The 13,001-nt window shown below is 36.1% G+C and overlaps 1 protein-coding gene across 1 annotated transcript; it reads left to right on the top strand.

Annotated features, from left to right (window-relative positions):
* Nucleotides 1–1,805: 1,805 nt before the first annotated feature.
* Nucleotides 1,806–2,762, top strand: LOC149425810 (uncharacterized). Its single transcript, XM_089643619.1, has one exon. The coding sequence runs from the start codon at nt 1,806–1,808 to the stop codon at nt 2,760–2,762; it is 957 nt and encodes a 318-aa protein (XP_089499745.1).
* Nucleotides 2,763–13,001: the final 10,239 nt, after the last annotated feature.

Genomic DNA, 13,001 nt, shown 5'->3' with positions numbered 1-13,001 from the left:
GAATACCTAACTCATCACACAATGGAGTATCAACCACAGCCATTCCTGACGAACCTAGACTCTCCGCTCTTTCCACCACCTCCTACAAATGATGAGAGGGCACGACATACTCAAGGGTGGTTACGACAAGGCGCCGACCCACTGACTCAAATAGCGTCGATAATGGCAGACGCCATCCACTCCACCAGATCCCAGGACACCCCTCGAACACTAGAAGATGACTCAAGGATGGCAGCACTCATCGCCAGACAGTCTTCGGCAAAGGATTTGCCCATATTTTCTGGGACCCGCTCAAGTGGCCTACCTGGAAAGCGCAATATATGCAGTCCACTACCACTTGCCAAATGACCGCCAGTGAGAACCTCATCCGACTGCAACGCGCCCTCAAAAGCAAGGCACGAGAGACCGTATCGCCCCTACTGATGGATCCCTTTCAACTGCCCAAAATCCTCAGCGTACTTGAGCAACGGTACGGCAACTCTGGAGCAATAGCCAAATTTATGCTCAAAAAAGTGAAAAAGCCACCCTACCTTACACCTGACGTATCTCTGAAAGACCTGGCAGACTTCTCCGGGACTGTAAAAAAATTGGTAGCCTCCCTCCGGATCCTGAAGACCAAGGGTTACCTCACCAATCCCACATTGCTGAGCGACATTACCGATAAGCTGCCAAACACTCTACGACTAGCCTGGCTGATGGAAGTCCGCGGACACCACGCTCCTGCCACCATCACCCAACTCGCTGCCTTTATGAAGGAGATAACTAACGCAATACCAAACAGCGGGATGGTAGACCGTCCGAGACCTCGCCCACGCCGAGGCCAAGTCCATGCAGGATACCAGGGGCTAAACAACAACGCAGGAAAGACGCCATACACCCTCAAACGCAAGGCGATCACACCACCCAGCTATTCCGGGATGAACCAAAAACGCCAAGTAACCTCAAGCAGTTGTGTCTAGTGCAGCGGTGACCACCCCACCAGAGAGTGCCGAGAGTTTGCGGCCAAAACCATCGCCCTACGGTGGGAGACAGTTTCTGCAGCCAACTTAGGCAGGAAATGTTTGGAAAAACATCATTCTCGGGACTGCAAGGAAACAAAATGGTGCAACATAGAAGAGTGCTATTACCCACATCACACCTTGTTACACGGTGCACCACAAACACCTCAAAATACCGTGAACCTGTGACGCCAGAACACAAACTAGAACGTCCTTCTGAAGATCGTACCAGTCATACTCAGTGCACCAAGTCAAGACCCATGTTCAAAATTTGCGCTTCTCGACGAAGGATCAACCGTGACACTGGTCGACACCAATACAGCAGCACAAATCAGAGCATACGGCCCAGTTCACAGTCTACGAATCCACGGTGCTAAAGGGATGTGCACCTCTGACAAGCTATCCCAACGAGTGCGGCTGACAATAAGGGGGGCGGGCCAAGGCGACACGTATCAAATCACCGCCAACACAATAAGCAACCTCAACCTCCCTCAACAACAAATCCACTGAAAGCCCGTCATCCCAAAGATGTTAATAGGACAAGATAACGCCCACCTAATTGTGTCACGAGAAGTGCAAGAAAACAATGATTCTACACGAATAATATCACGCACCGCACTAGGATGGATCGCCCATGGTGGCTCAAATCCAGGATACGAGCACCCAGCCACCACATTGGCACTTTAACGTGAGACAGCCTCAGACTTACGATTGGAAGAACTGCTGAAAACAAATTTTACCGTCGACTCACTTGGCGTAACCGCAGCAACCCGAGTCAACACAAACATACAACGAGCGATTGCACTTATGACAGCAACAACCCGACCCCTCCCTACTGGAAGATGGGAAACTGGTTTGATATGGCGCAACCTAGAAGCCACCTTACCTGACAACCGACAGTGCGCGCTGAGACTACTCATTTCCCTAGAGAAGAAATTATCAAGAGATGAAGTCCTGAAAACAACCTACACCGAAAAATTTGATCAGCTGATATCCAAAGGCTATGCGAAAAAACTGTCAGATAACGAAGCATCCACACGTACACCCCGACGATGGTATCTGCCACACTTTGCAGTGACCAAACCCTATAAACCAGGGAAAATCAGAGTGGTGTTCGACGCAGCCAGCCGATGCCGCAGGACCTCACTCAATGACCAGTTGCTCACAGGACCCGACCTGCTGTCACTCCTGGGAAACATCATGCGCTTCCGGGAAGGAAACGTCGCCATTGCTGCAGACATCAAAGAGATGTTTCTACAAATAAAAATAAAACCAGAAGACCAACAGTCACAGCGATTCCTGTGGGAAACATCAACCAAGGACGAACCCGAAACATATCAAATGACTTCAATGATGTTTGGCGCCACCTGTTCCCCAAGCAGCGCCCAGTTTGTTTTGGACAAGGTCGCTGAAAGGTACCAGCACAAATACCCATCCACCGCAGCAGCTATTCGCACCAAGTTCTACATGAATGACTACTTGGATGCGGTAGACACTCACCAGGAAGCTGCCCAACTCACCCAAAATGTGAGTACCCTCCTCGCGAAAGGAGGGTTCCATTTGACCAACTGGGCATCCAACAATCGAGCAGCTATTGCCAACTTTCCTGACGAAGATCGCACCAATACCACAATAGCCATCAGCAACGGAAGTCCAGAAATAGAACGAGTACTCGGACTAATCTGGGACCCTTCCACGGATCACTTCCTATACTCATTTCACGAGAGGACTCCATCCAAAGCTACTACATTACCAACGAAATGACAATTGCTGTCAACAGTCATGAAAATTTTTGACCCCGTGGGCTTCATCGGCTGCCTGACCATCAGAACAAGAGTACTTTTGCAAGAAGTATGGCGATCAAACGTCGGCTGGGACGAGTCCATCACACCCGAACACGCCCAGAAATGGACAAACTGGTTGAACTTACTGCACACGAACAGCATCTCAATCTCGAGACGTTGCCTCTACAATAAACAAAGCAACGTAACCCTACATCTCTTCTGTGACGCATCAGAACAAGCCTGCTGCGCCGTAGCCTACTTCACCGAAGACATAGAAGGGAAAATACAGACGACATTCCTTGCAAGTAAATGCAAAGTCGCACCACTGAAACCTCTCTCCATTCCCCGCCTCAAATTGCAAGCTGGCCTCATTGCAGCAAGACTCGCCCAAACCATCCAGAAAGAGAGCACAGCCAACATCCGCCGAACATTTAATTTTTATTTTTTTCGACGATTTGTTCTATCTTTTTGATAAGTTTTTTGTGATTTTTTTTCTGTAGTTGGATGATTTATTTTTTGAATTTCATTTTTTAACATTTACTCTTCTAGTGTATCATACGTATCCAGACCTCCAGAATTTTGCAAGAGAATTCATATTTACGCAAAAATCACAAGAACACTCAAACCCCGAAACCGCTTGATACCGTGTCGCCGACACATTTTGAAATCTTTACATCAAAATAAATAAAAATAACTCAATCAAATGATGTACTATATGTGATTAATCAAGATAATTACATAGAAATATAATAGCAGAACCTGAAACAAATCTAAAAATAACCATGCACCACCTCACTCGGAGCCACCAACCTACGAAGTAACCTCCGCTAAGGAAGCAACCCAGTATTTACGTGGACCCCCCTCCCTACCACCCGGATGGAATTCCATGATGGCCGCCAAACTTTCGACCAATCACAGCATGGCATATCCCTGTGAAATTCTTATCAAACACTGATAACGAAATTCAATGCGACTATTTGTGATAACATCAAACTCAATTTACAGGAAAATGATAAAAGATTCAACCACGGAATAAATATCAACATCAAGAAATAATTATATGCTAATATAATGACAAAAAAAATCATACCTAAATATGTTTGTTACTCTTTGGGAAATGTTCAAACCAAAGATATTTAACTTCAAACCCAATATGAAAATTTGTATAATTTATTAAACAATAAATAAACGAGACTGGGGGAGATGGTTTTGGTAGATTGAACTGACTTGGTTAAAAGTATCATATTAAAATATAACTTTCCTCTCAATAAGATAATTGCAGAGAGGAAAAATACCTAACCATTTTACTCCTCACGAAAGAGGATAGAACGCCTCCGAGAGGGTCCGAAAACGTTCTATAAATAGAGAATCGAATTTCATACAAAGTCAGTTCAACAACTACCTCTGAAAGGGAATCCTCTCTCCTGAAAAACCATCTTCAAGTCTCCAAAGTCTCAAGAAATATTTTCAAGTGTTTTTATTCAGTAGTAAATTCAGTTTTTGCCAGTAATAAATAGTTTTCGTCAGCTCAGATCTGGAAATAAATTCCTCTCTGATCGTGGCTTTAAACTCCACCACAAACCTCTACAGCATCTACCAAGACTGAAAACGCTGACAAGTGTACCCAGCTACCTTCGTATCTAAAATTATTCTACGGACGGTATATTGTCTCGTACATCTAGTATTGAAACATTTTGTTCTAATTTAGTTTTTGCTTTTGAATCTTTAACCGTTGTAATATTTTGTATTTCGGTTTTAACGTTTTCTATGGTCCCGATCTAAAGGGGACCTTTGTTAGAGGAGAGAGATTATAAGAGAGAAAAATAAGAAATAATTATAATTGTGCGCATTTTCATGCGGAAATATTAACCGTCATAATTTTACAGTCGGATTTAGTTTAAGTTTATTGACAATCCATGTCCACATGTCCAAATTGAGACTGTGTAAATGAGTCTAGCCACCTCGTGTTTAGGGACGTCTTTTTCGTCCGGAGAACAAAACTTGAAAATCAAACGATCATCTGGGTAGCCTTGTGGTTCAAAGCCAGCTGATTGAATGAGTTTTTCAAGACAATTCGTATAGAGAATGGGGCGTAGGACAGAACCCTGGGGAACTCCAAATTCAATGGTAGTTTCAGGTGATGAGGTTGAATGTTACTGCGGCTACTCGTCCAGACAGGTACAATGTCGTCCATTGGATTGCATCACCTCAAACGCCAAATTCGGTTTCAAGCACATTTAATAAAATACGTACTATGATCTACTGTGTCAACAGATTTCAAACCCAACTTACCTGCTTCCATCCCGATGATCAAGTCTGAAACACCCCGCGAAAGAACAGTTTCCCTCGAATGAAACCGTCGATAAACTGATTAATTTTTGGCAAACAGACCAGCGGAGTTCAAATACTCCACTAATTGTTTGGCAAAAATTTTCTCAAGCAGTTTTGATAGGAATGGTAGATTGGATATAGGCCTGTAATTATCTGTTTTATCAGTATCAAGATTTTGGTTTTTTAGTTTCGGAGTAGCACCTAATTGATTTTTTAAGTGTTCCTGGAACAAGAAAGCCGCTCAGCCATTCCTCTTTAACGGGCTCAATTATTCCCCTTTAATAGTGTTTTTTTTTTTACTTTCAAAACCCACATTTTTAAATGAAACTGATTTTTATTCTCAAATGGAACTTTTTTCCACACAAGAACAATAAATATTTTTTGGGCAACAAATAATTAGAAGTTCTATAAATAATATTTTTTCATTATGAAAATTAAGAAAAAAACGCAGACTTTTAAAAGAGGAAAGAAAAAATTTTAAAAAAAGTACATGGAATTTCATTCTTAGAATACATCGAGGTTTTTGAATTAAATTTCATAATTCAGAGATTCATATATTAATATAAAAATTGGTATTGAGAAAATCAAATTTTAATTTGTAAAATAAAACTAAAAAGCTTTACTGAAGATAATCAAAGTACCTCAAGATTCGTGAAAGGCCGTAGCACTCTGCCGGAGTCGCCCGGAAACGGGTGCGCCAAAGCCTACAAAGCTCGCGGGCAGATCCGGAAGCCCCTAAAACCTTTGGGCGGGAATTTAATGAAGTTTGGCGCTCTTTGCTCGCAGAAATCGGTTTATTTTCATTTCATTACTGGATCCTCTATTAAACCTTTTGTGGGATTGAGGTGTCAACAGTGTATCCTACTTTTAAACAGAAGTTGGTTTATAATGAATTAGGAAAATGATATGTAGGTACCAGTAGCTGTTTTCTATGAATTTTTTTGACGGGAATTGAACGAAGATTTACGCTCTTTGCTCGCAGAAATCGAGCAAAAGATTATTTCAGTACTGGGTCCTCTATTAAACCTTTTGTGGGATTGACGTGTAAACAGTACACCTTACTTTTAAACAAAAGTTTGGTTCATATTCTCTAAAGTGCGTCTGTGAAATTATACATAATAATTACCTAATAGAATTTACAAAATACACTACAATTATGCACCAAAATATTGATTTAATCAATTAAAACTTCGACGAACTCTAGATACAGCTCAACCAACTAAATATAGACTTTGATGTAATATTTTTTACAGAATGTTGGTTAACAAATAATTACACTTCAAAATTCATAAATCGTTACTCTTCCTTCAATTCGACAAAACATGATAGTCAGAACAATGGAGTTGTGATATACACAAAAAAGATCTGTAATAAACATTGTTGATGCAAGCTGAATGCCAATAACGTAAAATAATGATACAAGCATTCTTGCAATATATCACCCTCCATTATCCAATATTACACAATTTTTGAAAAGTCTTAATTGAATAATTTATAATCTTTCCAATACTAAAAGCTTAGTAACTATGTGAGATGTCAATATCAACACACTCACAAACTACCCACACCGCCAATGTCACGACTTTTTGAATATGTTAGAATTCAATTGGTTAATAAGTACCATCAATACATCAACTCGAATAGTCAATAAATCAACATCATGCATTGATTACATAATGGTCAAAACTAAAACAAAAACATTGTGTTTATATAAACAATTACGGATCATTACACAACATTGCATTCCGACACCCCAACAATTAGAAGAGATCAGGTAATATAATAATATTATTTTTTATTTTTTTTAAGAAAGACGAACATTCCCGAGTTACGAATAACCTAACAATATTTGAAAATATCCTACTACTACCACAGTAAGCGGAAAAGTTGTGTTGTGATGAAGGACTTAGCCAGCTGAGGATTTGAACACATTGCCCCTGTGTGGGACCCAAACGCGATGTCAACTCAGCCACTGACCGGTCGAATTAATTTTGATAATTTAATACATTATTGAAAATAAATCTTTGCAAGAGCTTTACCAAATGAAAATCTCAGATGATGCATGGAGATATTTTGTTGACTTTTTGAAAAACGAATTGATAAATAATACCACAATTATGACAAAAAAATAAAACAAAATTAAATCTTTGAAATCACGGGTAAACTATTCATTCACCTACTGCATTGGTAGAAGAAACACTCTGCACAAAAAGGTGAAAAAATACATGCAAAATGATATCATTAAACATCTGTCTATAAAAGATATAGAAATACGTGCAGTGACATAATTAGAAAGGCGAAATAAATTAACTAAACAGACAAAATCAAAGGAAGCAACAATGATCCCATAAAAATATGGTAGATTCTAAAAAAAAACACAAATACACAAAATACCAAAGACAAACAGGACATAAGAAAACTCTGTATTAACAGAAATATTATTGACACATCAAAAAACATTTTTTTTTATTAATATTGGTTTAAATCTTGCTTCTTGTATACCGAATTGTGAAAATAATCAACTTACCGATACAGGCCTTCAATATTCCAAAAGAAGATTCAATCTCCAAAACTGTGACGGAGAAGAGATTCTAAAAATAGTTAATTCACTAAAACAATTCTTCTGCCGGTGCTGATGGGATAACAACTAAGGTTTTGAAAACGCTGTCTACGGAAAATTCACTGCTTTTAGAACATATAATAAGCCGTAGCATCACTTAGGAGCACTTCCCCTTAAACCTGAAACAAAGTATTGTTATTCTTATACATAAAACTGTTAACAATACAGATATAAACAATTACAGACCAATTACTCTATTGACTAGTTTATCTTAAGTATTTAAAAAGGTATTAATTCACAGTTGGTAAAATTTCATGTGGGCCATAAACTGCTCTCAGAAAATCATTTCAAATATCAAGAATTTCAAATATTACAAATTTCAAAAAAATAAGAGTACCTCAGATATTATCGTGATCACTGATTTTATTGTTAAAAACCTCGATAAAAGAAAAAAATTTCAATCTTAGACCTTTCTAATTTCGTTGAAACAATATCCCACTGTAAATTAATAAATAAACTTGAAAAAATCATTATTACGGGCTACGATCTTAACTTTTTTAAAAGCTACCTAAATGGACGAAACTAAAAAGTTAAAATAAATAACAGACTTAGCAATCAGTGCTCAACTAACTACGGTAAACCACAAAGAAGCATATTAGGACCATTTCTGTTCCTGTTGTTTATTAACGACTTATGTAACATTAATATTAAGGGGAAAATTTTTAGTTTTGTCGATCACACTATTTTACTATTTGAAGCTGACAAAACAACTCTAATAAACATAAGCATTTCAAAAAAGTCATATAATAGATAAAATACTAGCAGTTAAAAACCCGCTCTGCGGGTCTTTTGTTGCTAGGCCCTGCTGGCGGCACTTCATTGAGTTTCGCCCAGTTTAAGTGATACTAACAACAGTTACATTTAATAGATAGATATTAGGTCATTCACAGAGAGAGGGTGAGTATATATTGTTAAAACACGTAACAGGAAGGGGTTAATGAATAATAACATGCTCAATTTAGGCATAATAAGAATGACAGTTGTTTGAATAAATGAAATTTTACGTATTTGTGATGGATTATTTCATATGAAATACTATTATTCACTACATGTCTACAACTGATATTAACTGTTATCGTACCTAATATAATTTGCTCTTAGGAGACTTGAAGTGCTTAAATATGTGTTACAATCGTCAATGTCTATAAGTTGAATCAATATCGTATAGTTTTTCACAACAATTAAAGATAGTTATAACAAAGTTGACTGAAATAATAGATTATTACATATTGATTTAGTGTACCCGTGTTTATGAATAAAGGAGGGTAATTGTGCGATGAGGTTTTAATTTTACACCAACTGATGCTAACTTTTTACCTATTCTTTACAACTGTTACTGTATCAAATAAAGTTTAAAGTTAGATTATATATATATACACACACACCTTCAACAGTAGAGTAAAAATCTATATATAAAGGTAGATTATTACAATATAGCGCCCCTGAGGTGATATCTCACAAAAGCGGCGCTATGCAAATTGTCCAATAAATAAATAAATATAATGTTTACATTTTATTGTATACATATGCATTGATATACAACGGAAATAGATAAAATAATGTTTTCCGATGAAAGTTTATTTTATTAAAAAACAAATAACTTTGTTAACATCACTTTGTTATATACAACCAATACATGTTTCATCAACGAAATTCACCTCAAAAGGAGTAAATATACACCGAAGTCAAAAATTAAATATAGATTACAATTGGAAAGAAGGAGTGGAAGGAGGGGGGAGGGGTAAGAGTAAGCTGGGTTTATAAGAATTAGGAATTACAATATCGTTATACTGGAAAGACCAGTTAATTGGGAAAATATTTAAAAGAGATTTTATAAAAAACAATCTTGTTATTTATATCTGCTTTTATATTAACATGTTTAATAATTTCAAAAATTTAAAAATTATTTATTTGCGATATCCTGTGTGAAGTATTTTAAGACCTGAAAAAAACAAATAGCATATAACCATAAAACAATATATTCATAAGACAAATAGCATTTAATAACGGTTATTCTAATAAATTGATAGTTGAAATACTTTTAAAAAAATCAAACATATTCTCTTCAAACGGTATATTTACCCTATTTCTAAAGATATAAATAAACAATGGCGTAGAATTCTGTTTGTGGATAACGATACTTCTAAAATTATATATAAAACATTCCTGGTACTATTTAAATGGCGTTTTACACAAATAACAATGAAGAAATATTTTCTTAATAATAAAGATAGTGAAAATCAAACAAAAAAATCAGGAGTTAATAAACTCAATTGGGATGATTTTAATTTCTTTTACAAAGGTAGAACCAATAGAAACTTTGAAGTCAGAACTAAAAAACATCTCAGGGGTCTAAATGGAAATAGTGAATCTGAGTTTGCAAATCATCTTTTGAATAATGATCACACTTTCGATAAAAATTCAGGTCTTAAAATACTTCACTCAGGATATAAAGCATCTCAAATAAATAATATTGAAATTTTAGAAATTAGAAAACATTTCAATATAAAATCAGATACAATTAATAAGCAAAAAAATAACAATGAAAAATGCCATTACAAAGTGATAAGCTTCCAGAAGAAATCTTCTTATTAAACGCTTGTTAATGGTCAAATAATCTTGCATAACTATGTGTATTGTGAGCTGCATATTTAAATATTCGCGCCATTTGGTTCGTTTTTATACCGCCAGAGGTGCGCTCTGTCGGCCATCTATAGTTGGCGTGCTTATCGGCCATATTGAAGGAACGCGTGATTTTTTATAAATGTCAAACATAATCACGTAATTGTGGATAATTTTCAGTGTAATGTAATTAATCCAATGGATTATGAACTTTCTATAACATATTTTCATCGATATTATCCAAAAATTATATGACCAGAAACGATATTTTTGAAGAAATCTCACATTACCTTACGGTTGCTTAAAATTGAGGGGCAGAGTGGTATTTTTTTGCCTGCAGACCCCTTACCCAAAACACACTATGTGAATTCGACCAATCAGAGGGCCTACACCGTCCAGACGCAAGCGTAATGATATTATAGACCAGCAGTTAAAAACCCGCTACTCGGGTTTTTTTCTGCTAGGCCCTGCGGGCGGCACTGAGTTGGCCTTCGCCCAGTTTAAGTGATACTAACAACAGTTACATTTAATAGGTAGATATTAGGTCATTCACAGAGAGAGGGTGAGTATATATTGTTAAAACACGGAACAGGAAGGAGTTTAGGCATAATAAGAATGACAGTTGTTCGGGTAAAACTTTACCTTTCCCGAATAATTGCCTAAATGGCTAAACGTAAATTAATATAGGTAATACCTCCTGATTTACTTTAATTACTATAAAAGGAATCGGGAAATATTTAATTTTAGCTTTTTAATTTTTAATTACGTAAAATGAAAATTCGTTTTCGCTGTATGGGATGACAGCCTGAATAATTTCTGTTGATAACATTTTCTTTTGTCGGTATTCCCGAAATGAGTGGCTACAGACAATTGAAAAACGTAAATTAAAAAAATATAATGTAATACAATATTCCGGCAAAATAGTGCTTACTTAAAAAGCACAAATGATTTATTTGGCTATTATTATTATTATTATTTTATTTAACAGGTGAGGTTAAATAAAATAATAATAAAAATAACCTAACCTATAATAACCTAACCTAACCTAACCTATAATAATCCAGCCTAACCTATAATAATCCAACCTAACCTATGTCCTAACCTAACCTATAATAATCCAACCTTACCTATATCCTATCCTAACCTATAATAATCTAACTTGACCTAACCTAACCTCACCTATAATAATCCAATCTAACCTAACCTATAATAATCCAATCTAACCTAACCCAACCTAACCTAACTGAACAAATCGTAACCTAACCTATCCTAACATAACTTAACCTATAAAAATCCAACCAAACCTATAATAACCCAACCAAACCTAACCCATAATAACCCAAACTAACGTTACCTAACCTAACATAACCTGACTTATCCTAACCTATAATAATCCAACTTAATCTAACCTAACCTATAAACTAACTTGAACTATACTTATCCAATCTAACCTAACCTAACCTATCCTAACCTATAATAACCTTTTTTAAATATTTCCTTACTTGTAAAACAAACCTAAATACCTTTATTTTATTTTTCGAGCTTGGCTAAAATAGTACCACCTACCTAGTATTTGCATATAGTAAATGGTAAAAATTCTAGCCACTCATATCAGGAATACCAAAAAAAGAAAATGTCATCAATAGAAATTATTCCAGTTGTCATCCAACACAACGAAAGCGAATTTTAATTTTACGTAATTAAAAATTAAAATGCTACAATTAAAAATATCCCAAATGCATTCAGATTCCTTTTATATTAATTAAGGTAAATCCGAAGGTTTTATTTAAAAATATATCGTATTATCCTTGTCCAGCAATTCCGAATAATACCTTAATATATATTTTATAAATATTTATACCTGGCAAAATGATTGTTTTATTAAACATATAAGTACATGTCAGATTATAGATTTGCTAGCTTATTTTACAATCAACGAAGCGTTTCTATCTTCCGATTGTGTTTCATGTTATTTTATTGGGTTGGCAGTGCCTGTACTTTTGCGTATATCATATCGGTGTTCTGTCAAAATAGTGCGACGAAATTATTATTTACGTAAATAATATTAAATATCAATATTTTTCTAAATCGTACATGCAAAGAGTTGTTGTTTATTGTCATTAAGTTGAATCAAATGTTTGTTTTATTTCTAAATGCGTATTAAACGGTAGTTTCACGTAAATAATTACCGTTGTTTGAATAAATGAAATTGTAAGCATTTGTATATCGTTCGAATGCGCTCTGTCGGCCAATAGAGAAACTACTCCAGCGGCCGGTAAAGGAGGGATTGACATTTTTAAAGTACCATATAATGTTTGATTCTTGACAGACGTCAAAAATTATATGAGCAGAAACGATGCTTTTGAAGAAATCTGGTGATCCTATTTTAGTATGAAATTGGGTCTTAATTTTGAGGTTAGCGGAATTTAACCGAAGCATATTATTTGAATTCGACCAATCAAATGGCCCAGACCGTTCAGACGATCGCATAATAATATTATAGATTATATGACTTTTATAATAGAAAAACTAAATACTATCATGTCAAGTGTAAATATAACAGGTCAACCCCATGACGGTGCCTCTATTAGAATACACTCTATGTCTTAATTCCGATGAATGCTGGAGTGCCCTGATATTGAGAGC

Source organism: Hesperophylax consimilis, chromosome 2 (genome assembly GCF_061612785.1).
Source record: "Hesperophylax consimilis isolate HC1 chromosome 2, BYU_Hcon_1.0, whole genome shotgun sequence".
In the NCBI taxonomy this organism is placed as follows: Eukaryota; Metazoa; Arthropoda; class Insecta; order Trichoptera; family Limnephilidae; genus Hesperophylax; species Hesperophylax consimilis.
This window is presented reverse-complemented; position numbering and strand designations above follow the sequence as displayed.